At 41.6% G+C, this 25,789-nt stretch overlaps 2 protein-coding genes across 9 annotated transcripts in view; one reads left to right on the forward strand and one right to left on the reverse strand.

Annotated features, from left to right (window-relative positions):
- PGM3 (phosphoglucomutase 3) overlaps window positions 1-417 on the forward strand; it is a 14,772-nt gene extending 14,355 nt beyond the window's left edge. For all 4 annotated transcript variants that reach the window (XM_026654488.2, XM_026654474.2, XM_026654485.2 and 1 more), the window contains one exon: window positions 218-417. In XM_026654488.2, coding sequence (XP_026510273.1) covers window positions 218-307 — 90 coding nt within the window. In that variant the 3' untranslated portion in view covers window positions 308-417. The remainder of the gene's footprint in view (window positions 1-217) is intronic.
- A 1,298-nt stretch (window positions 418-1,715) lies between these two features.
- The window catches only part of DOP1A (DOP1 leucine zipper like protein A), a 101,500-nt gene continuing 77,426 nt past the window's right edge, over window positions 1,716-25,789 (reverse strand). For 2 of the 5 annotated variants that reach the window (XM_026654451.2, XM_026654449.2), the window contains 12 exons: window positions 24,912-25,056; window positions 24,641-24,720; window positions 23,285-23,394; window positions 22,412-22,561; window positions 21,935-21,996; window positions 20,740-20,892; window positions 19,293-19,429; window positions 17,280-17,335; window positions 15,168-15,332; window positions 7,221-7,350; window positions 4,665-4,724; window positions 1,716-2,494 (listed from right to left, as the gene is read on the reverse strand). In XM_026654451.2, the coding sequence (XP_026510236.1) occupies window positions 2,189-2,494; window positions 4,665-4,724; window positions 7,221-7,350; window positions 15,168-15,332; window positions 17,280-17,335; window positions 19,293-19,429; window positions 20,740-20,892; window positions 21,935-21,996; window positions 22,412-22,561; window positions 23,285-23,394; window positions 24,641-24,720; window positions 24,912-25,056 (1,554 nt within the window). In that variant the 3' untranslated portion in view covers window positions 1,716-2,188. Of the gene's footprint in view, window positions 3,941-4,664; window positions 4,725-7,220; window positions 7,351-15,167; window positions 15,333-17,279; window positions 17,350-19,292; window positions 19,430-20,739; window positions 20,893-21,934; window positions 21,997-22,411; window positions 22,562-23,284; window positions 23,395-24,640; window positions 24,721-24,911; window positions 25,057-25,789 lie in introns of those variants that run through there. The other 3 variants (XM_026654457.1, XM_026654453.2, XM_026654466.1) reach the window with 3 other exon arrangements.

Raw genomic sequence — 25,789 nt, forward strand, 5'->3', positions numbered from 1 at the left:
GGCATCTTTGGAAAGTTTGTATTGCTATAATTATACTGCTGCTTGATAACATTAACTGACGTGTGAGCCTCAAATGAACAGCCTCCTATGAGCACTACATGCATGTCCCCAAAAAAAAAAAAAAAAAAACCTGCCCCAAACACATCAATGTTAAGGTTCAGATAAAATGAACAATGCTTACAATATAGTAAACTATTTTTTTTTTTTTAATCTATAGGAGAATGCAGATTCCCTTGCACATGAAGTAAGCCTGGCTGTTTACCATCTAGCTGGTGGAATAGGAGAACCACCTCAGCCTGTATGTTGAAGGACACAGCTGTGGTCATGCTACCTAAACATGATTTCTTTATTTTTATTTTTTTTCCTTTAGCATGAACCTAACATGTCAGCAATAACAAATCAAACCTTCCACTTTTTTTTTTTTTTTAAAGTGGAGTATTCTTATACCTTATCCTTACTGGGACACTCCTGCTGCTCAGAGAATTGGGGTTTTTTAAGCCTTGTTGGACCTTTTTACTTCTGCTGAAGTACAATAACATAACTGGAGTTAAGTGACATGCTCCATCTAATCAACCAGGGAATAAAAACCAGCTCTCGTAATGCCCAGTTTGTGGGTACCCTGCCCCCTGGCTGCATTGCTATCCTAAACTGACTGTTTAGTAAGACAGTGTGAAAACCCTCTCACTGACTGCTGCCAAGGAGACAGAACTATTACCTTGCTTATCAGTGCTGGATAGCAGCATCACAATAAATGGTTGGTTATAGTATGTTGTCCCTTTGTGTGGTGTGCTTCAATTTTGTGAGTAGGCAGAACACTGACTTGTACAAGAATCCTGCTTTCTGCAAGGATTTATTCATCTGGGTTCTGGCTGCCTAGTGGCCAAAATAATATACAGACATATCATACACTTGTATGGTTCTACACTTGCTGAGCTACTGTGTAGTCACTTCCATTTTAACTGACTGTGAGCAGACCTTATGTTGCTGTTTTCAGCTGTTAACCAGTGCCAGCGCTGGCCTCTAAAACTTTTTAGAGACCACTGTTTCCTAGATGTGGTACCTGTCCTCCAGCTGTATTATACAAATAACTTTCTGTAAAGGACTGTAACCACATAGCAGAAAACACTAACATACTGGAATAAATCTCAACTGTAATAATACAGCTGTAACATTTAGGTCCGAGTTTACCTATCTCCTCCCAGCCTGATATTATTTTACTCTTTAATACTGGAAATCAAAGACATCACTCACATGGAATTCAATTTGTTGTCCCTCATTTTGAGACTTCTGTGCTCACATTTTATACTGCAGTAGGATGAGAACTATAATCTGTCCCTATCAAAGGACAGTCTTTTCAAAGGATAGTCTTTCCAAACCACAGCCACAGGACAGAAGCTGCTGTTCAACATTTGCTGGTATCAATTTTATTTTCCCCTTACTCCCTGAAGAAAATCTGTTCGAGCTGAGACTTTCTAGAATGTGTATAAAGTGAAGCTTAGGGATATGGTTGTGAGAAGTCACAGCTCAGATGAATCAATTTCATAACAAATTTCTCATGTGATTCAAGGAAATATTGAGTGGCATATACTATTGCACAGTGGAATATAACTTAGTCCTTTAAATGTCTGGGCTTAATGGATAGAACTGAAGTATTTTAGTAATGTGTTTGATTAGATAATACTTGCTTCAGCACAGGCAAAGCACCTTTCATTTTAATGCCATATAAACTCTTTGGATAGGCACATAGTACATATGCATAACCCAAGTGAAATATAATAGTGACCATCACTCAAAGAACTAGCAAAGTGCCAGTTTAACGATTGCTGAGAAAAAGTGTGTCAGCAACTTCCAATGGGTTAGAGAAACTGTGAACACAAAGATAAACTAGAAACAAAGTGAAAAATGTGCAACTTGTATTTTGTAGTTTTTTTCTTTAAAGACAGAACTCAAGACAACAAAACACAGATACTGTAAATATTAGGCACCATAATCAATATGAGCCAACAATATTTAAACTTGATTCAGGCTACATCCAGAACTGGTCTCTTATTTACAAATATTTAAATTAAATATAACCTGAAATGTTCATTACATACAGAGTAAGAAAGAAAACTATACAACGCTGAAAGATACAGCATTTCATTTAAACAATTACATTAACTGGTACGACTCAGCTTAAATGTATAGTTCATGTTTTTATGACACCTTCCAGAAAATCCTTCTCAACCATCTCTTCAATTTTTTGCCTTGCTTTGCTGTAGAATGTTTTTTGGTTCTCCATTTTTAGGTCCTTATTGGGGAAAGAATTTGGGTAAAGAACAGGGCTCCCTGAGTGTCCAACACATCTGCTTGTGACTTTGCTATTAAAAACCTGGCTGAGTACATTGAAGAAAGGGAGAAGCTGCTCAATGCTGCGGACGGTATAGATGGTTAACAGCAAATGACCTGGTTCCCAACTTAATGTTTTCCCTGAGCTGTCCTCCTCTGGGTTTTTCTGTAAATACAGATAAATATGAACTAGTACAGAACAAAAGCAAAATGCATAGAACAAGCAGAAAATTTAAGAGATTAAAACATTTCAGTACATTGCTACCAGCAGAACAGATTTTAAATATTGCCCTGGAGATTCACTAAGTCATCTACTAAAGCAGACTTGTTCTTTGGCATCAGTGTTCTTATCTTAGCCTGTTGCCAATATTACTGAAGATACAAATCCCAGAAGAGAGACATTAAAATAAAATTAAACATTTTTATTGGAGAGCAACAGTCCTGATATTTCAGGAGATCAGCTGTGCAAAGATTTATTTCTATAATAATGTTTTATAGTCTGACATGTAGAGTCTAAACAGACATTTCTCAGAGCATGAAAGTTAAATTACTTACCTGAAATGCGTGTGTCTCAGAAGACATTGTCCACAAACTTAGGTTACGTATATGTGCTTTGGGCATTGTTTGACAGAAGAAATTTCTGGAACCCTACCACTAAAGGCAGCAGTCATAAGCCAAAAGTTTAAAGGGTGTGTGCATATATGTGTATATATCCCTCCTTTAGGGTTTTTTATAGCATTAATCACTGTAATACTTACTGTGCATTACATTGTAGTCTTTAACCATCAGTTCCCCTTTTGATCCAAATTACCATCATAACTATACCCTAAGCTAGAAAATGACCATGACTATGCTAACACTTAAGAGGATGTGGCTGCACACTGCTCTACGTGGACCAGTATAGTATATTGGCAGTGTTCCTTCTACCACAAAGCAGCTGTACCCAGCTGTGTTGTAGCAGTAGTTGGTGCTTATTCCTGAGGGAAGGAGGAAGAGGAAAAGCATCACATCAATGAATCATGTCTTGAAATGCCTCTGATCTGTGCTTCCCCTCTCACTGTGGCTGTAGCACATTCAGAATAAGGAGTGGAGACTGGAGAGTTATCAAAGGAAACACCATGGGACCTGAGCAGACAGCATGAGAGCAATGTGAGAAGCCCCTAACATCAGGGAATGTGAAAATTAAAAGAGGAGGTGTGAGAATAGATTTACTTACTGTTTACTCACATTTCAGCCCCTGGGTAACTACAGATTTATTCAAAGTATTATATTCTATGAACAACATATTTTTTACCCTTTAAATAACATTAAGCATCTTTTTGAAACTAAGACCTAGGGGGACATCTCCATTATATATAAAAGTCTTCAAATGCAGGACAATATATTCTATTTAGTATTTTTCTTCAGCAGTGAAACTGTTTAGTTCTCTGATACAACTTAAAACTGTGTCACTTACTTGGTAAAATTTCTTGAGTAAAAACAGGCTGTGTAACAAATCAGAGCAAGAAGGATCCAGAATTCTAATACAGAATGAGTTGCTGACCCCATGCCTTTTTTTAAAAAAAATAGTACTTTGGCCAAGTCATAACTTAACTTCATCTCGTCAGTGCAGCTAGAGAAATAGGTTTAAAACTTAAATTATTGATTAAAACAACAACAACACTTTTTCACAGTGTTCATTAGCATTGTATTCAGAGAGGAAGGGAATTTCCAATGTTGATTTTGAGAGTATTGCTTCAAGGTGGACACTTGTGGATGGGGTTATTCCAAAAATAATCACCACCATTTACTCATTACAAACATTAGTGGAGTAGTGCTGGAAGTGATCAACCAAAGTGCATCTATGCAAATTACACTAATTGGTCTGGATGTGATCAATGAAGTACAAATCCATCTATGTCATTTCTGTGGCATTTCTTCACCTTGGTATCTAAGCAGATTCCACTAATTTGTCTGATAGGTAAATGACAGGTACTTTGACACAGAGACTAGAACATAGGTATGTGCTTGGTTTCTGATGTGTGGTAGAAGCAGTTTTGTTGTTTAAATCCTATGATGGTTGTATTCCTTTTGCAAATCTATTTCTTAAAATCCCTTTTACTTAGAGAAGCTGGCTGAACAAAAATACACTTCTCCTCTGTAGTCATCTACATAAATAGACGTATTTAGGACTCTATTCTTTTGTCTTCATCCAAATATCCATAACTCTGCCTCTGAAGAGAGTTATCCCCTTTTCCATTTCTTATTGAAATCCAGATACCACACATGGCTGTGAGCATCAGGTGGTAACAAATAAGTTTTTGTTTCACAACTCAAGCATCAAAGGCCACCCTCACCTGATGCTTGGCCATCTCCACTCCCTCCAAAATCATCATTTTAAAGTCCTCCTGCTTGTCCTGTGGAAGGAAAGAGGAGAACTTTCAGACTGTGTTCCATAAATTAAAATAATACTTAGCCATGAAGGCTTTGTAGTTGGCAATTTGGGTGTTGAGTTTTACCAGAAGTTCCCTGTCCCAAAAGGGCCCACTGTCTTCAGTCATAACCTGGGGGCATCAAACTGTGGAGTTAGTGTGTGGAGAAGGAGCCTAATGACAGAAAGAAATTCCAGTATGTTTTTCTGTTTCTTGTCATAATGCTGACTCAACGCACCTCCTTCAGCCAACAGTGCTTGAGGAACATCACACTGCATGAATCTCGCTATCAGTCAAGGTGTCCTGAAGCTAAAGTAAGCTCAAGTGACACATTCTGCCAATAAATTGTACACTCCAAGAGAAACACACTGCTATCTTCATCAGTATTCTTCCACTGCAATTAGAAAGAAACAATAGACTGGAAGCTGGTATTTATTATCTCACTCCCATTCTTCTCACCCTTGTACTCCCAGTTTGTGGTTCACAATTTGTAACTGCTGCCTTGACTAGAGGATTCTAGAAGTTTCTGGAAACTTAGTAAGTTCTTGAAACACATTGTGAAAGCTAATGAGTTTAAAAAAATGTGGATCTCAACATCAGTACGTACCAGCAGAGAATTAATATTATAAATCAGTCGGCGAGACTATTTTGGAATGCATCATATGCCTAAGCAATGTAGAATGCTGTACCTTCAAACATCAAGCAAGGAATACACAGTATTTAACAATTCATATAATGATACAGACTAAATCTGATTAGCATTGCACTATGGGAAGAGGAGCTTATCGGGGTGATTTTCCTAGCTCATCAAAGACAAGGTGAAGAATCTTGACTTGCACCACATATTTTGCTTGAAATTCCTGTAGGTTTTGAGCCTTTGGTTTAATGGTACATATACACCTACAACACTAAATCACCCCACACATTTTCACACAGCAAATAACTACAGCAATAGTTTTTTTCCCCTAAAGAGACAGTTCAAGTGGGAAGTAAATTTTCCTGGAGTGGTTAAATACAGGATGTCAGCATATGCCATCACCGGGGGTGTAACAATATTCAGATGCAGCAAAGAGTCCTGTGGCACCTTATAGACTAACAGACGTATAGGAGCATGAGCTTTCGTGGGTGAAGAAGTGGGTATTCACCCACGAAAGCTCATGCTCCTACACGTCTGTTAGTTTATAAGGTGCCACAGGACTCTTTGCTGCTTTTACAGTTCCAGACTAACACGGCTACCCCTTTGATAATATTCAGATGGGCTTCCAAGAATAAACTCAAAGTTAGCATCCCTGCAAAACTTTGAAATGTCCCTCTACTGTCACTTCTATCGTTTGTCTAAGCTTGCCAAGCCATCCTTCCTCCTTGCAGTCTTTGCCCTTGTTCTTGGTTCCATCTCCACCCTAGTAGTGGCAAATGTTTTCAAAGCTACCATCTAGTGTTTTTCCCACTCCGTGGGAGAAGTGGGAGCTTTCCCCACCTCAGCTGGTCCTCTGCTCAATCCCTCACTTTCCAGCCAGCAAGAGATTCAACAACATAGGTAGTTCTCTATCTCTTTCTGCTGTTTGTGCTTTATAATTGTTAGTGGAAATAATTCCAATGGAAAGGCAATGGTGCAATCGCTGGGGGATGGAGGACAAGTCTCCAAAATGTTTCTGTTCCAGTGGTGTTGGCTACCCACCCCCACCCACTGGAATAATGGAAGATTGGCAAAACTGAAAGAGCTCCTCTCCTTTTCAGCTCCTCTCCCTCTTCACAAAGTACCCCAACCCACTTCCCCCCATTGCTCTCAGTTCTCCCTCTCAGAGTTGCTGCCATTGTTCCCTGCCTCCCTCTCTCAGGCCACCAGGGGAGCAACAAGCACCAGCTGTTTACATGTTTATCCTGTTCATATCTCCAGTTCAGTAATTCTTCCACTTCTGCTGACAGATATGTTACTTTGCCTGAAGACTTAAAACTGGCTTTTCTTGGATTCAGGTGTTAAAATTGCCTTACAAAGCTAGAAACCCAGCCCTTCATGGCTCTGCCTAGTTTTAAGACAAATTACTTTATTTTTTAATAAAGTTTGGTTTCTAAATATTTGTGAGCACTTTCCAGGAGGAGAAACACTTTCCTATTTTAGTAGGTAAAGTATCATACAATTGTCTATAAACAGCTATAGCTACTAGAAAGTGGTTGGTTTTTATATTAAAATATATTTAGGATTTGGAGGGTACAGTTTTATATTTTGTATTCATTATCTTTTATTAATGACAAAAGATGTAATTGGCTATGTCATAACTAATGAACAAAGTATATTTCAAATACCCAATTATATTTTTTCATTATTTGAGACTCACTTTGATTTGAAACTTTCACTCAAACATAGGCATGCTAGCACACTTGGCAGTGCCCCTTTAATTTTATATAGAAAAGTGAACAATGCTGCTAGTTACGGTACGTGCAGCTTTACAAAGTAAAACAAAACAAGGAAAAAGTAAATACCTTTGCTCTTTTCCGCAGCAGTTTTGCTAATCGAACCACATATGGTTTAAATTCCCTTTGATGCGTGCCTTGTCTTCGTACCTCCAAACCTGAATCATCTGACACTTCTGGAATAAAAGCCCACCGATACCTGTCAAGAGGCAACATAGTCACAGGTTGTTCATATCAAACAGGGGACTTTTAAGCTAGCTAGAGCCCCATGATATTATATTATCATAAAAATGAGGGATCTATAAAACCTTGTCAGATTTTCTTATAAAGAAAGAAAAATTAGGCTCCTTCAGGAGAGGAAGAAAAGGTGGCTTGTACCAGAGACACCATTTTCAGAAAAGGGAAAGAGACTACAGCAACACTGAAAATAAAACAGTGTTTCCTTTTCCCTCTTGTGTTTCTTCACTGACAATTGAAGAACTGATTCAGGATAGCAAAAGGAAGAGAAGGTAGAGGAGGAGGAGAAGCAATATGGTACCCAGGTCACTATTCTGGCCAAAGAAAACCTACAGTGATTTTGAAATGTGCAACAAAACACCTGAGGTAGTTTTATATATTTGCAAAGTAGTGCTGTACTTTTCTTGGTTCAGCCACAAGTCTGGAAGCTCTTTTGTAAGGTAAAACCCAAACCAAGTTGTGAGCCGACAGCCTCTGCCTCTGATCACATAACACTGTAGCATTGGTTAGGTGTATCATGCCCTGTAGTAGGAGTTGAAGAAATTGCCTTCCCTCAATAATCAAGTACAGGCTACAAGAGGCAGGACAAGACAGACTAATGTCTGATCCAATAAGACTAATATGTTTCTATGAATGTACAGTAATGAACAAAGAAAATTATCAATTAAAAATCCTTTACTGAAAGCCACTGTCATACGGTTTGGTTACTAACAGAAAGTAGGACAGTGTGAACAGTTCAGTTGGGAACCTGAGCCTACCCAGAAAATCAGGGTGGATTCAAAATTCTAGTGACACAATCATCTTAGGCTTACGAATGTTGGTAGACTTTGACTGATTTGCAGTGTGCACAGCCCACTTTCTCCTTCACCCCACATATTCTTCCTACAAACAAGGCAGTTAGAGCTGACTGAATTCTGCAGGGGTCGTTCAAATGCAATGGCAAGGAGTCAGTCCCTCTGAATCACCCAAAGGCAAGAGTTGGGATATGCAGTCAGTCATACATCCTGCTCTGTTCTGGGGTTGGATGCCCCATCACTGGGATCTTCCGTGGATGACAAGCAGGGCCGGCTCCAGGCACCAGTGAAGGAAGCAGGTGCTTGGGGCGGCCAATGGAAAGGGGCAGCATGTCCGGGTCTTCGGCGGCGGGTCCCTCAGTCCCTCTCTTCCTCTTTGAGCTGCCGCCATAGTGCCACTGAAGAGGAAGAGAGGGAGTGAAGGACCTGCCGCCGAATTGCTGCAGAAGAATGAAGCGGAGCTACCGCCAAAGTGCCGCCGATCGGCTTCATCTTTCCCCCCCCCCCCCCCCTTTGCCGCTTGGGGCGACAAAAAAGCTGGAGCTGGCCTTGATGACAAGTAACTACTCCTCCATCTTTTAGCTTCTGCAGGCAAATCTCAGGTAAGACCAATATTCACCAGCCCACCTGGATCTTGGAGAGGGCAGTTTACACCCCTGGACACCATAACGAAGGGGTGGCCATTAATCCCCAAAAAGCAACCTCCTGCAAGTAGATCATACAGGATTCATGTCAAGTTTAGATTTTACAGTCTTCTGAACAGATACTGTGTCTGAATTAGTCTCTGAGGGTATGTCTACACTACGAGGGTAATTCGATTTTACTTAAATCGAATATGTGGAATCGATATTGCAAAGTCGAACGTGTGTGTCCACACTAAGGACACACTAAGGGCAGTAATTCGACTTTGTGAGTCCACACTAACGGGGCGAGCGTCGATATTGGAAGCGGTGCACTGTGGGCAGCTATCCCACAGTTCCCGCAGTCCCCGCTGCCCATCGGAATTCTGGGTCGAGCCGCCAATGCCTTCTGGGTAAAAAAAATTTGTCGTCATCCGTCCGTCACTAACGCCCTCCCTCCCTCCATGAAAGCGCCGGCGGGAAATCAGTTCGCGCACTTTTCTGGTCAGTGACAGCGCGGACGCCACAGCACTGCGATCATGGATCACGCTGCGACCATCGCTGCACTTGTGGCCGTTCTCAACACCTCGCAGCTTATCATACACCTTTCCCTGAGGCAGATGCAGAGAAATCGGGCGAGGAGGCTACGGCACCGCCGTGAGAGCCTGAAGTCGGAGAGTGGCACAGAGCTGTCAGAAACCACGAGCCCCAGCGCCCAGGACATCACGGTGGCAATGGGGCATGTGGATTTTGTTGAACGGCGATTCTGGGCCCGGGAAACAAGCACGGACTGGTGGGACCGTATAGTGCTTCAGGTCTGGGATGAATCCCAGTGGCTGCGAAACTTTCGCATGCGGAAGGGGACTTTCCTGGAACTTTGTGACTTGCTGTCCCCTGCCCTGAAGCGCAAGGACACCCGCATGCGAGCAGCCCTCACTGTCCAGAAGCGAGTGGCCATAGCCCTCTGGAAGCTTGCAACGCCGGACAGCTACCGGTCAGTCGCGAACCACTTTGGTGTGGGCAAATCTACCGTGGGGGTTGTTGTCATGCAAGTAGCCAAGGCAATCGTCAAGGTACTGCTCCTAAAGGTAGTGACCCTGGGAAACGCGCAGGTCATCATAGATGGCTTTGCCGCGATGGGATTCCCAAACTGCGGTGGGGCTATCGATGGGACTCACATCCCTATCCTGGGACCGGACCACCAGGCCAGCCAGTACATCAATAGAAAGGGCTACTTTTCAATGGTGCTGCAAGCACTGGTGGACCATCGGGGACGGTTTACAAACATCTACGTCGGATGGCCGGGCAAGGTTCATGACGCTCGTGTGTTCAGGAACTCTGGTCTGTTTAGACGGCTGCAGGAAGGTATTTACTTCCCAGACCACAAAATAACTCTTGGGGATGTGGAGATGCCTACAGTCATCCTCGGGGACCCAGCCTACCCGCTAATGCCCTGGCTCATGAAGCCCTATACTGGCGCCCTGGACACAGAAAAAGAACTCTTCAACTACCGGCTGAGCAAGTGCAGAATGGTGGTGGAGTGTGCTTTTGGCCGTCTCAAAGGGAGATGGAGAAGCTTACTCACTCGCTGTGATCTCAGTGAAACCAATATCCCCATCGTTATTGCAGCTTGCTGTGTGCTCCACAATCTGTGTGAGAGCAAGGGGGAGACCTTTATGGCGGGGTGGGAGCTAGAGGCAAATAGCCTGGCTGCTGATTACGTCCAGCCAGACAGCCGGGCCATTAGAAGATCCCAGCGGGACGCCCTGTGCATCCGGGAGGCTTTGAAAGCTAGGTTCCTGAGTGAGCAGGGCAACCAGTGACTTTTCAGTTTGTGGACAGAAAAGCTGAACCTGCCCCCGTTTCTTTACCCAGTCCATTTTGACTATCCTCTCCAGTTACATACAACCTTCACCCCCTTCCCCTTCCCAAAAAATAAAATCATTTCGATTTTTTAATGAACACCGTTGTCTGTATTGCTGTTTTCGCGGGAATATTTTAAACCGGGGACGCAGACTGTGGCGGGGGGCGGGTTTAGTGTTCTGATGCAAATGATGCTTCTAAACTCCCGGAATGACAGGCTCCGCACTGGTGGACTGGTTATTTCAATGGAGCCTGCCAGCACTCCTGGGGGGGACTGTGTGTATGTGTCGGCTATGTGACTTTCTGGCAGGGGGGGTAGGGTTACAGATCCCCTGCTGCGTGGATCTGTGAGCCAGGATAAGGACCGCTGCATAAGATCTGTAACTGCCCTCCCCCGCCACAAAGTCACAGAGCAACCCCCCCCCCCCCAAAACATGAAAAGCACCTCCCAGACTGACCAGGGTAACCAGTGACTGCACTGTGTATGTGTCCTGATGCTGGACCTGACCCCGCCTCTGTAGCCTGCTAAAGGTGACTGTCCTGTCCAATTACCAAGCCCCTTCCCCCCCTCCAGACAGACTCTCCCTCAAAAGAACCTGACCGAAACAGTAATGAACAGAAACAAACATTTTATTGCGAACCAGACATGAAACGTGGGGGGTGAAACTTGGACGGGGGCTTGTGTGAGGTGGGTAGGAAAGGACTTATGAAATTTTGGGGAATGTCAGCCTTCTACTGCTAGAGCAGTCTGCAGGGGTTGACTGAAAGTTTTAACGGCCCTTGCCGCCCCTCCTTCTTTGGACTTTGGGTGAGGGTGGTGTGGGACTTGGTGGCGGGTGAGGGCGGTTACAGATAGACTGCAGCGGGGCTCTGTCCTCCTGCCTCCGGTCTTGCAGAACATCCACAAGGCGCCGGAGCGTGTCCGTTTGCTCCCTCATTAGTCCAAGCAGCTTTTCAGTAGCCTGTTGGTCCTCCTGACGCCACCTCTCCTCCCGTTCCATGACTGCTCGGTGCATTTGTGACAAGTTCTCCCTCCACTGTGTCTGCTGGGCTGCCTGGGCTCGGGAGCATCCCATTAGTTCTGAGAACATGTCTTCACGCGTCTTCTTCTTCCTCCGCCTAATCTGCGCTAGCCTCTGGGAGTGTGCTGAGAGGCTGGGTTGGGAGACAGTCGCAGATGTGTCTGTGTGAATTGTGAAAAGGGAGTGAATTCCTGAGACAGATAAATGAAATTGTATACAAAGAACCTAGTCTTTCTCTGTGAACAAGACCATGCACTGAACCTCTCACATGCGCACTCAGGACAAGGTCGAATTTTCGGCCGTCGCCTTCAGTGCCTGTGGACTTGCGGAGGTCTTGGACTGTTCAGAGAACTGTGGCTGGAGACCTGAACTTCTGGAGCGGGCAATAATGGTAAGCCGCAGACTTGTGGCTGCTTAAAACTCCAGCAGTAGCACTGGCCTCCTTTCACATTGAAAGCAATGCCAGTCTCTGCTGCCAGCAATCAGGACAGCATCAACTCTGCCCCTGTCCCACCCCCTCGCGGCTGTCCCAGGGAAAGATCCCTGTATGCTGCCCCTCTCCCTCCACCGCGTGGCTGTAAAGCAGTCCCAATACTAACATTCCCCTCCCTAATTCAAAGCAGGGCGTCATGAGCGACATCACCCTCCTGAGGATCCCGGACACCCAGAGAGAACGCATGCTGCGGGAAAGCATGCAGAAACCGGGGCCGTATGCCGCCATGCTATGTCGGGCCATGATCCCCGAGTACCTGATTGTGGCATGGAGGGGACATGTCTGCTACCACGGAGGGCCCACTAAGATCGCCCTACCCCGGAACCTGATCAACAGGCTTGAGCTCTACCTCCACGAGACCTACGAGGAGTTCTCCTACGAGGATTTCTCGTCGATCCCCGGCCACATTGACCGGATTTTCGCGTAGGTGCACTGGGACTTTGGAGTGGAGCGTCTTGGGCCTGGGAATCATGTAGTAACGGACATTGTGAAATTTTTTTAAAATACTTGGGACTAAATTGAGAAGAGCCTAAGACAGAGAAATCATGAAAACCCATTTGTTACCTTTGTAAATATTCCTGTTTTGTACCTGATTATTTTTTTACTAGTTTACAGCACTTTTATAAATATACATTGTTAATAGTATAAATATTACTGTTCTGTTTTAAATAAATGTTTACATGTTTACAGCACTTACTGCTTGATCCTTCCCCTGATTCTGTGTCCGGGGTAAGGGATGGGGACGGTTGGTACGGGATCTCGGTAAGGGTGATGAAGAGCTCCTGGCTGTCGGGGAAATCAGCGGTGCCAGCGCTGTCGACTGCCTCGTCCTCTTCATCTTCCCCGTCCGCTAACATGTCTGACGAGGAACCGGCCGCGGACAATATCCCATCCTTGGAGTCCACGGTCAGGGGTGGGGTAGTGGTGGCGGCCGCTCCCAGGATGGAATGCAGTGCCTCGTAGAAACGGGATGTGTGGGGCTGGGATCCGGAGCGTCCGTTAGCCTCTTTGGTTTTTTTGGTAGCCTTGTCTCAGCTCCTTGATTTTCACGCGGCACTGCGTTGCATCCCGGCTGTAGCCTCTCTCTGCCATGGCTTTGGAGATCTTCTCGTAGATCTTAGCATTCCTTCTTTTGGAGCGCAGCTCTGAAAGCACGGACTCATCGCCCCACACTGCGATGAGATCCAAGACTTCCCGATCAGTCCATGCTGGGGCCCTCTTTCTATTGGATTGCACGGCCATCTCTGCTGGAGAGCTCTGCATAGTTGCCACTGCTGCTGAGCTCCCCTCGATGTCCAAAGAGGAACTGAGATTCAAACTGCCCAGACAGGAAAATGAAAATGAATTCAAATTTTCCCGGGGGTGTGGCTGGTCAGAGCATCCGAGCTCGGACTGCTGTCCAGAGCGTCAACAGAGTGGTGCACTGTGGGATAGCTCCCGGAGCTATTACCGTCGATTTCCATCCACACCTAGCCTAATTCGATATGGCCATGTCGAATTTAGCGCTAATCCTCTCGTTGGGGAGGATTACAGAAATCGATTTAAAGAGAGCTTTATGTCGAACTAAATGGCTTCCTGGTGTGGACGGGTGCAGGGTTAATTCGATATAACGGCGCTAAAGTCGACATAAAAGCCTAGTGTAGACCAGGCCTGAGAGACATGTAAGCATACTTTTGGATGCTTGAAAATTATTAACAAAAGCAAGATACCCAAGTACACTTAAAATTACAAATACATAAATCATTTCTAAAATGCACTACTTATTTTGCTTATCCATAAAGATACGAGTTCAGAACTCTGGCTCTCTCCTATTAGCGCTGTGCATATTTCAGACACTTAAAGCTAAAGGAGATATGCACCTCCAAGCTCTGATCTAGACATCTGAAATGTCATCCAGTCAGGGAAAAGATGAAAACCTATATTTTTTTTTTTAGAGCTGATAAAACAATCCCTTTTAGTTCACTTTTAAAACATATCTGTAATTTTAAAGATACATGTGTATTCTGTTAATGATTTTGGAACTTAGTTTACATTTATTTTAGAAAAACATTTCAGTTCCCCTTTAAAAAAAGTTAGTGTATTGCAATGTGGCTTCTTTCTGGCAAGAACAGAGACCTTCAGGTGTTCCGCAAACAATCTATCTCCCCCCTTACTCCAAAGACAGATACACCGAACTTTCTCCTAAGAATTCTAGTCCAATAAATAGACAATGTCCTGTAATAAGTACTACAATTAGTACTACCGCCAGAAGCCATTTTAAATGCTACAAATAAAATTATGAATAATATAATTCCATTCAGATAAACATTAGTAGACCAGGGATAAATGTGGTCCTTTATACACCCGTTACAATGCATGTGGAAAACAGAACCAGGTTGTTAGCCCCAGTTCCATCCCTTGTGTGTTGTCTGAGCAGTGCGAAGGCAACAGAATCATGCCATAGCTGGCCAGGTGAGAATTACCCCAGCGGAGGGGATTTCTCAACTGGCATACAGGTGGCAGAGCTGACTCCTACACCCCATCTTCCAGTACGGGGTATGTTGAGAGAATAAAGTGGCCAGAGCAGAGCTCCCATCCTCTAGCAATTCTCAACTGATGCACGGGCTGTCAATGTCTAACATGCACAGTTAAAAACAACAGGACAGATAGTCTTCAAATTTTCCTAAAAAAATCACCTTTGGTTCAAGATCAAGCATGGCAAATTTCAGCCCAAATGAAATTTCTAAGTCACTGAAATACAAGGAGTTAGGATAGAATAGCCATCTATACCTTAATTACAGCATAGCTTTGCTACTGTAATATAGGGGAAATATTACACCACAGTATTCTAAGTCTGTATGTAAGGAAAATGTAATCTGTTGCTCTGGGTTAAAGACGTGAAGGGGGATTAGAAAAGAGAAAGAAAACAAAGGTTTTAAAAATTAGAATTTTACAAGACAGTAGCAAGACTTTCAAAAATGAAAACTATTTCATTTCCGTTTACTTACATCTGAAACTGAGGAAGATTTTCAGATGGTAATGCCAGGGCCAAGTCCAGAAATTTACAAGCAGACAAGTAAAGGTTTAACCACCTCTGGCTGTTGTATGATGTGGAGAAGCCATTGCCTCCTGTGTATGTTGTCTCTAGGCCAGCAACAGATGGGCCCGAAGTTCTAAAATTAAAGTATAATGAGTAGCTGTACAGGATAGTCATAATGACTTTCCACCATTATGGGATGGTTTTCTCTTAGCATTTTGTTTTACAAAGATGCAGATCTTTAATTTACCATGTGGAATCTAGTTCTTGGCAGGCAATCATCCAGATTAAGTGGGAGTCTGTTAATATGGCAATTATGTAGACTTAACTATATTTGGATAGAGATTTCCAAAGGCATAAAGGGAATGTTGCCTAATATATGCTGGTTAGCATATAAATATATATCATATTAATAATATCTATTATCTGCACCATGTATATTAGTATGCATTAAGCACTAATAACATTAAGCACAAATATTGTAACAGTGACGTAGCCTAAACTGGTCTACACCATCATCCTGTTCACTTATGCTAAGTATCCCATAACTCTTTGCATTTTCTGAAGTAAGCATTTGGCATAAGCAGATAAGAAACTTGTCAAAATCAAGATACATTCATTCTCTGTCTTAGTACAAGCTAGGGGAGGACCTTCACTGACTAGTACCTAGAATGCTAGTATCCAAAACAAATATGAGGAAGGAACAGTACAAGTTAGGGAACTGGGACAAACTGATGGATTGGATTTTAGTGATGTGTAAAGAGGTGTGTCACTTGTAAAATCATATGAATAATATCAGCTAAAATGTGTAACCTGGGGAGCACACCTTCTGCCTAAGGTGAATATAACATCACTGCATGGGACTGCTCTTCGGAGACTGGTATCGTACAGAACCTATTTCCTGTGCCATATTAATAAAATGCACTGACATTGGTTATTTGGTCTCTTGAGTATATTTCATAATTACCAAAGTGTGGCCAAGCAACTGACTATACAATTTTTTAGCAGGGAGCTAAGAAAAAGCAAACAGGAGTTAAGCTCGTATCTCCCCTTTGTGCCTTTGAAAAATCTGCCTCAAAAGCAGGGGCGTAGCCACGGGTGGGCCTGGGTGAACCACGACCCACCCACTCAGGCCCCGGCTCTGGCCCCAGCGCTTGCCCTGCTCCGCCCACCCGACGCTCCAGATGGAGAGTGGGGTCGGGATCTCGCCCCGCTCCGTCCACCCGGCGTTCCAGCCGGAGAGTGGGATCAGGGGCTCGCCCTGCTCCGTCCGCCTGCCTGGCACTCTAGCCGGAGAGCAGGGTTGGGGCGGCTTGCCCGCCCGCAAGTCCCCGCACCCTGACCCCGCTCCCCGGCTGGAGCGCCAGGTGGGCAGAGTGGGGCAAGCCCCCGCGCCCTGCTCCCGCTCTCTGGGTGTGCACCTAGGCCCAGAAGGGCCCCTGGCCAGCATGTCCATCGCCCCCAGCAAGGCCGGCTGGAGAGGGTGGGGGAGAAGTGGCCCCGATCCTTCCTGCCCCCTGTCATTGCCCACCCACCCCAAGTCGGGATCCACTCATGTGTCCCGTCCTGGCTACGCCACTGCTATAAAGCTATGACTATACAAACTGTGTGGGAACTGTGAGGCTAGGAATGGACAACAAAACTAGAAACATACGATTTTCATGTTTTTAAATATTTCAAAACAAATTTTCATTATATTTCATAATACCCTTATAGAACCCATGTAAAATAATCCAAAGTACACATTATGGAAACACGTAAAGTTTATTCATGCAACTTGACCCACTGACTGCAATGGGACTATTTGCAGAATTTAAAAATATTCTTGAAAAAGGTTACATGATTTAACATAGTTATTTATTAGTAGTTAGTGGTGAGGTTTTTGTTTTGTTTTTTTTAAAACAGAAAGTCCAAATATAATGTCCTGGTACTGCAGTAAGATTCAAATATTCTTCATCTGAACTTGAACAATTTTTCTATGACAAACTATTTCTACATATTAATACAACTGTCCTATAGGACTTCAGAAGACTACAGGGTATCATAAAATTGAACAAACGAGCAGAAATTAATTCAATTTTACCTTGAAATATCTTCATCAGCAGTGAGTTCTTGTTCCATCAGTAAAAACACTTGTACCTGAAGGTCAAATTCTATATTTTAAAAACATTTTATTTTTAATGGATTGTCTCAGGGTAAAAGTCTGCAGCCTGAAAAGGGTTAACAGGTCCTAGCTGGTCACATGACTGCTCAGGGCAGAGTATTAAAAAAAACAGCAGCTGGGTCAAAGGAAAGCTAAGGGGAAGAGTGTGCTTTCTCCCTTCCAGGCTGGCTAAAGCAGGAAAAGCTTCCAGGGAATTACTGCCCAGTTTTTTAGTTGATTTTTGTGAGGATTTGAAGAATAATACATAAGCCCTAAGGCAAGAGCCTTAACGGGACTGAGATTTGGAGGTTTATTTCCATTCCCTGGCTAATGAAATCACCCATCAGCCTACTTGGCCATATAGGACCAGACTCTCAATGATTGTTCCATCCCTTTTTGCTGCCTGAATAGTGCAGAGGGAAAGTAATCTGGCTGCCACTGTCCAGCAATTCCCCCAGTGGAGGGGATTCTCAACTAGTGTAAAGTCAGAACAAGCTCCTATGCCAACCTCCTGCATTTCCAGAATAGGAGATATACCAGGGAAGCAAAGGATATGGTGGGAGTGTAGGGAAGCAAGAGTGGAGCCCCAGTACCATGTGCTAATTCTCAGATGAAATGTGATCTTTCAGGGACCGTAGTCAGCTGTATCAAATTAGAGCAATCCCAAGATTGGTCTAATTTATGTCAGGACTATGGCAGCTTGGGAATCAAGCAGCTGTAACCGGCCCCCAGACAGCCACATCATCTCTTCTGTTCTGAGCATATCTTGCACAGGGGAGAATGTGCTACACCTCTACCCCGATATAACTCGACCCGATATAACACGAATTCGGATATAACGCGGTAAAGAAGCGCTCCGGGGGGGGCGGGGCTGCACACTCCGGTGGATCAAAGCACCTTTCACCTATAACGCAGTAAGATTTTTTGGCTCCTGAGGACAGCATTATATCGGGGTAGAGGTGTACTTAATATTTAGATCGCTCCTATTCTCCCAAGTTATTTTAAACATATTTATTGCATAATTATATTCTGATAATCTTTAGAACACCTTTTTCTAGCTAATTTACCAGCATTTATTGCATGGAACAAGAAGATACAGAACGTCATTATGCTATCTTTCCTCTCCCGGAGTGCAACCAGGGTTCAGATTAGCCTCCAGCAAAATTCAGAATTTAATTTAACACCTCAATGCTGCTCTAATTTAAGCCAACTGGTAATGGCACTCCAAGGGGCCACTCTGCTAACCAAGAATCAATGGACCACAGGGTGCTCTGGCTATCAACCACTTCTACTCCTGAAACATCCCACACAGGAGGAATCCCCAGTTGGCCGTTTAAAGGCAGTGCTCTGTCCCATTTGTGATGGAGCAGATCCAAAGCTCTGGCCGTACACATGTCTGGTTACAAAAATATAGCCATAAAGTGCCATGAATCACCACTGATTACCAATATAACAAGTCTTTCAGATCCCTCTACTTGATGTCATCAGCATCAGAAGGGGCTAAATGACTGGTAAGGCATCCGCAAGGAAGAAGCAAGTGAAAGTAGTGAGGGAGCAGGCATGTTGGGGGGGAAGCAAGCTTACTTTGGCAGGAAGTGAACTGGTAAGTAGGAGCAAAGAAGGAATGAACATTGAGGGAGGTGCAAAGTTACTTCAGGATGCAAGTGGGAGCAGGGAAGGAACAAAGACTGGAAATTTAAAAAATAAAATATTTTCTGTATGGCTTAACTGATCACATAAGCCATACAGACATTTTATTTGATTTGAGGAAACAGATGTTGTCAAGACTGTGCAAACAAGTCAGCATTCAGTTTAAATGGTGACCATTGTACATTTAAATGTACATAACGTAACTATAACTTATTTCCCTGGGGCAACTTAAACAGATATTCAGGTATTAAGTTACCTATGCACCATCAGTTTTCCAAATCATGAATGCTAACTACAACTCACCAGTTCAGTGATCATGGTAGGCCAAAGTGAGGTAAGGTGCTGTGGAGACATTCTTAAAAGCAATACTCTGAAAAACAGGAACACTTGAGAGTGAAGGGTGGGCACTTGAGGCAAACGGAGACTTTCTACCAGCCTTTCTGAAACAGAAAGCCAACAAGGATTCCTCAGTTTATAATAGTTCTGGTTAGCTTTTTAGTTTTCCAGTCAGTTTATTCTTGTTAGAGTTAAATATATTTTAATATTAATATAAGTAACTATATTTTATTCCTTTTGTCAATGTCCAAAATAAATTGTGTGAACCAAATATTTATATGACTGCAAAACAAACAAAACACCCCTATTTGTTCCCTATGCTACATTACATTGTTTATCTATACGAGAGTTTGATTCATTCCAAAGAGAAGAACAACAGATTATAAAGGTGTGACCTCTATTTCTAGCAAAAGATATGTGGTAAGAGCTAGAGTAACTCATGTTTACCGTATTAAAATATTGTACTATTACTATGCTGTATATTACACTGAGACTATTCTGTCCTCAGATGCTTTTTATGTAAACCTGATTACTGCGAGTTCCAGCTCATCACCTACATTGCAGTATCCAACGAGTAAAGAGATAGCCTCTCAAGTAGCAAACGTCCACACAGTTCCACACACAGTTCAGACAAGAAAAACAACCAGATATCATGAACAGGCCGGACCTACAGCTAGTTACTAGCTGATTGGAAAGGAGCTTAAAAATACAAATCATGGAACAAGTGGACAAGGAAGATTATGGTTCTACCCATTTGGGGGGAAGAACCACAGTGTATTATGATAACCTACAAAGACATCATGCCTAGAAGGAAGCTGTCCTGACAATCTGCATCACATCAGAGGGGGGAAAAGAGCCCTCTCCCAAATTCCTATGAAAGAGTTAACAGGAAGCAATAACAACCTCCAATGTTAATTACTGAACAAACTAACAGAAGAGCAGAACAAACAGCTACAGGAATTTGTAGAACCTGCAATATTTTCATCTAGGCCTACACACACCTACGTAGCTGAATGTACAGGTAGGGGGGCATGTGAGCCTATAAACCATGTAAGTGAACAGCTTATAGGATATCCAGGGATACCGACCAATTGATAAGCTGACAGATGAGTGACATGATGCAGTGGGAAGTTAACTGGCAGTCAACAAGCCTATGTGCTCTACTGTCATTTGAAATCCAACCCTGCTCCCATTGAAAACAGCTGGAATTTTGTCAACAATTTCAATAGAGACAGGATCAGGCTCGTAGATTCCATTATGATTTCTATTATGAGGACTGTTAAAAATGAAATTCAGTGATAGTGGCTAATGCATACCAGAGCCCACAACACATCTACTTTTTGACAAAGTATTCTTCAGCAACAATCACTTTTATTTAAAAAAGAAATTCTGGTAAATAATAATTTCTACTGACCTTGTATATCTGGAAGATATTTCTGGTACTGGTCCACTTCACTGCTAAAAATGGCAAAGGCCAGCCTCTTCAGAAGCATAGCTCGCTGTTCCAACTCTACATCCCGATTAGCAAACAGATTGAGTGAACTGCTCTGAGCCACGGCCACTCGTGCTAAGAGAGAAAAAGTGCTATCTTCAGACATATTTTTAATAGTAAAAGAAAGGCAACATTTATTTTATCACATGAATACACCCAGAAGTATGAAGACAGTCTTCAAGTTAACTGTGTAATTTGTACATATAAGTAAGATACTATTTAACCAAAATGAGCATATTTAAGAAACATATATTGAAAAAAACCTGGCAAATATACATATTGCCTTTATGTTAAATATAGATGCCCCCTGGGTTACACAAACCCGACTTACGCAAATCCGCACTTATGGAAAAAGTTCCGTAAGCTAGGAGGGTTTTTTTTGTTTTGGGGTTGTTGTTTTTTGCGTAATGGTCAGGTATACGTTTCCGACTAACACAAAATTCGAGTTACACAAGGCGTTCCGGAACAGAACGCTTGTGTAAATCAGGGAGTGTCTGTATAATTTGGGTCAAATTGTGCTTTGTTATACTGGGGCAACCCTACTTGTAGCAGTATAACTAAAAGGAGAATCTGGTTCTGTATCTTTAAATAAACTGTTAATCAGAAATTGTCATTCTGCAGGATTCTATAATCATCTTTTTCCTCAAGTTAGAACATTGTTAATGACATTTTGAGACTGGACAAAGTATTTGCTTGATACACTTTTTCACATAAAGAGTAAAATTCACTGCTGGCACAAGGAGGGACACCTCCATTTATTTCAAAGAAGTTGTGCCCTGGTATGGTAGAGGTGAATGCAGTGCCCTTTTCTTCAAAATGCCAGTAGTTTAAGAAGAAATGTAAATTAAAAACATGGCTTAATTCAAACATTTCTTACAAATATCTTTTCAAGTGGAATTTAAAATCCTGAACAAAAATTTTCCAAGAAATACTTATTTTAGGTTTTTTAAATGTCTTTCCTGGAGAAATTGATGTAATGAATTGTACATAAGTCAATATATTTCCTGGAGAAATTGATGTAATGAATTGTACATAAGTTAACATGTATGGAGTGCTTTGAAACATAAAATAACATATAAGCAGTAAGTATTTTTATTATACAGGAGTTAGTACTCACTCATCAAATCTCTAAACGTAGTTTTGTCATGTGTCATCAAATTATCCATAATTGCTCTCCAACTAAAAGGAAAAAGGATGATTGTGTATAATTAAAAAAGCAAGACATTTGTATTTTTATTTGAAATATTTTCTGTTCTTTTAACCAAATTTAAAAATACATATAGGGCCAAATTTTCTATGGCAAATTTTAAATTTTCCTTAGAAACTGGCTGCACATGCAATTTTAGTACTCTCTTATTCATGTATATGATAGGTTTAGAAATACAAAGTCATTTGCACTCAATTTGTGCACACAAATAAGGTTTGAATATGTGAATTTCATAATCTGTGCACACCTCATAATATGTATGCACCCACAAACAGAGAAGTTTGTTGGCAATATCTGGCTTACATTGCACAGCATTTTTAATATGTAACTGAATACACTATATGCTGAACATTTACAATAACAGATACAAACAAGAAAATCTCTTACTGGTTAACACAAGAAGCATCCATTTGGAAGAAGCTGGAATCCATGAAAAGATCAAAAGCTTCCTTTTTCCATGCTCTTCTTGTATACTGATACCCACTAAGACTGCTCAATAACTGAACACAGGCTCGATAACTGGGTGCATTGTGAGCACTGGAAAGAAAAAGCAACTCAACATGAAATCTTTTAAATCACTGCTTTAAAAATGTTATGAATATATATCCAGACTCCTGTGAAAACAATGATTTTAAAACATCATATTAAAATCACTTTTCATATGTGCTGCAAGAGAGGTTGTTATCCTCTTTGTGGATCAGCCGCTAAAAGGGATCTGACTAACACTTTAGCAAATAGCTGTGCAACGAATTCAGAAAGCAGCAGAATATTGGAGATCAGGAATCTTGCATTCTTATCCCTGGCTCTGACATGAGAGTGTGATTAGAGATAGGAAATCCAAAGCATATATATCTGGCACATTAGATCTGAAACAAAATGTGGCTGAGCAGATAAGACTTGGTTCTGCCATGTTAGAAACTTGGATACTATTCCAGACTCTGTCTGAAGTGACCTTTTGCAACCTCTCTGTTAACTTATTTATAAAGTATGGGGGCTAATACTTGATTGCTTCTGAGAGTTAGTGCATGAGGCCTTGGTCAGTAAGCAGGGCTGTGACATCTGAATTCTTGCTTCCAGCTCAATATATTTCTTCCAGGCTCCAGATAATTTGGTGGGGAGTCAGACAGTCTGTCACATTCACTCTCTTATCTGCCTCTTTTTGTAGTGCCATGGAATAGGCAGCTTCATTCAGTTGAAATGCAGAACATCCAACAAACTCCAGTAGACGTGAGGTCTGAGCTATATAAATTGTAATGATACCTGTGATTGCGGAGGTAGGGCACAACATAATGCATAATATTTACAAGCAAAGGAATAACTCTCTCTTTTTCATCGCTGTAGAAAACCATATCCAACAGATGAGCCAAAACCTACAAGACATAAGAAGCAAGAAATTGCAGAATTTAAGTTGGCTGTTGGGGAGGAGTGTTTGGCTTGGCTTTTTTAAACTTACTTCTTATAACCCCCAAAAGAGCATTATATTTATACTATTACTTTTCTGCACGATGTTCTTCAATATAATATTTCCCAAACCTTAAGTATATTGAATCTTTTCAAATTAGAAAATAAAATAAATTATAAAATCTTTCCCTTTTAAAAAATGTGTAGGTTCTCTTTTATAAAGTGAATTTAGTGCTTAAGATACAATTAAATCCATCCACAGGTGATTGTGCTGTAAACTTCCCTACACTCTCCTCCCAGTGAAGGGCCATTTCTTGGGTAAATCTCCATGCCCATTTAACCCGTGACATTTCTGCTATGACTGATAAGAGGAGTGGCAACTATGTAAGTATTATTAATTTATTCAAATTCATATAAGTATATGAATGTATTCAAATCTAATACAAAAGCTATCAAATCTGAGGTACTGTACAAAATTAAAAAAACAAAGTATAAAGATCCACTATATATTTAAAAATAAAAATACATGAACTCTCAGCTAAGACACACTATAGCATAGCCCACAAAATATAAGCATTAGCCCACAATTACCAGCACATAAATTCATCCATACTACGCCTATATAAAATAAACCCTGCCACAAAAAACCTCACCAAATACCGCAAATTCCTCACTCAACTTCTTCCAGCAAACCCTGGTACAAGTCTCTGCACATGTATAACATGTCAGGATTACAAAGATTAATATCCTGGCACATGGCAGGAACCTGTGTCCATTGACTTCAGTGGCTACTGTCAAATTTTCCTTTCCCGCCCCCACAAAATGCAAATAAAATATAGTATCAACCACCACAAAGTAATACAGCAAATTAACAAAATCACACAAATAGAGATGTCTAGGACAGAGGTCAGGGCAGATGACAGGAACCCCCTGACAGATAAGAGAATTATTTTGCCTATTAGACATCTGTCAGTAGTCACTGTTCTGAACCTCAATGACTCTCTGATCCAGAGGTGAAAGTAAGCCGGTACGCCCCGGTATGCCTTACCGGGGCAGATTGGCTTCCCTGGCAGTAATTTAAATATCCCATCGATATTTAACTAGTATTCTTCTAAATTGAATCTCATGTGCATGTTTATGTGCATGTTTCTAATCTCTCCATGTCCCTCTGTATTATAAGAAACCAGCATGTAGTATAATTGAAGAAACATTTACCTCAGAAAGTAATGTTAATGCATGGACGCTATAAACTGAAGGAGTTATATTTGAGGTTTCCAGAGCTGGATACAACATATCTAAATGAAAACGTGACAATTAATTTTGGAAACTATGTACCTTAGATCACTATCTACAAAAATAAATATTTTAAAGTAAATATATTCTAAGACATGGAAAATTATTATAAAATCTGTCATTTTTTAGTAACATGAAGGGAATCAATAAATTAATTCAATATTTTATTTTGAATAATGGGAAAATAAGCTACCTTCAACATCCGATTCCAAGTTGTTTCCATCAACCATTATCTTGGGGGAAGGTTTGACCTCTAGATTTCGTCTTAACCAAGTAGTCTGTTCCAAGGAAGAACCAGCAATTGCACCAATGGCATCCACTATTTTGTGAGTTACATCCTGATGGAAAGCAAGATGCAAATGTGTAAAGAACCTCGTGTGAAAGAGTAAATTGGCTGTCTTGAGATATGTTGTCTACACAGATACTCATTAGTTCAGTGTCAGGGGAAGAGGAATTATAGAGTGGGACATCATAGGGTTCTGTTCTGGATTCACTTCTGTTCAACATCAGCAATGATGAATATTCCTTGGAGGATGAGCTGAACAGATCGATTAATCAAATTGGTAGATGGTATGAAGTTGAAAGGTAGCACAAACACTTCAGAGGACAGAAATGAAATGCAAAATAATTCTGATAAATTAGAGAATTGGTCTGAAATCAGGAAAATGAAACAATTATATGCTTAGTGGCTTTATCTGTGAGTAAGAAGTGGAAGGTTGTATGGATCTGATTGCAGCAAGAGTTTTCACATCTTCATTTACAAAAGCACAGAAATAAGGTTTATTCAATAGCCATCCCAATGACTGGGAAAATTTAAGTATGTTGTGTTCATTCACAGAATCTCTTTCTGGCTGTTAAACTCTTTTTTTCCCTTTTAATCTGAAGCATTTTTGTGTATCTGTTGAAATATCAAGGTCTCAATGGATAATTTGAAAGATTATTTCATAATCCTGGATTACCTTTTCCAAAAATGTCACCTATCACAAATAGGTCAAAGAACATGTGACTTCTGCTGGACTATCTACTGTTTAATGTTTACTGTCACAAAGAGTTTACATTCAAAATTAAAGC

This window comes from Terrapene carolina, unplaced genomic scaffold (assembly GCF_002925995.2).
Source record: "Terrapene carolina triunguis isolate 2854851 unplaced genomic scaffold, T_m_triunguis-2.0 Scaffold42, whole genome shotgun sequence".
NCBI classification, from domain to species: Eukaryota; Metazoa; Chordata; order Testudines; family Emydidae; genus Terrapene; species Terrapene triunguis.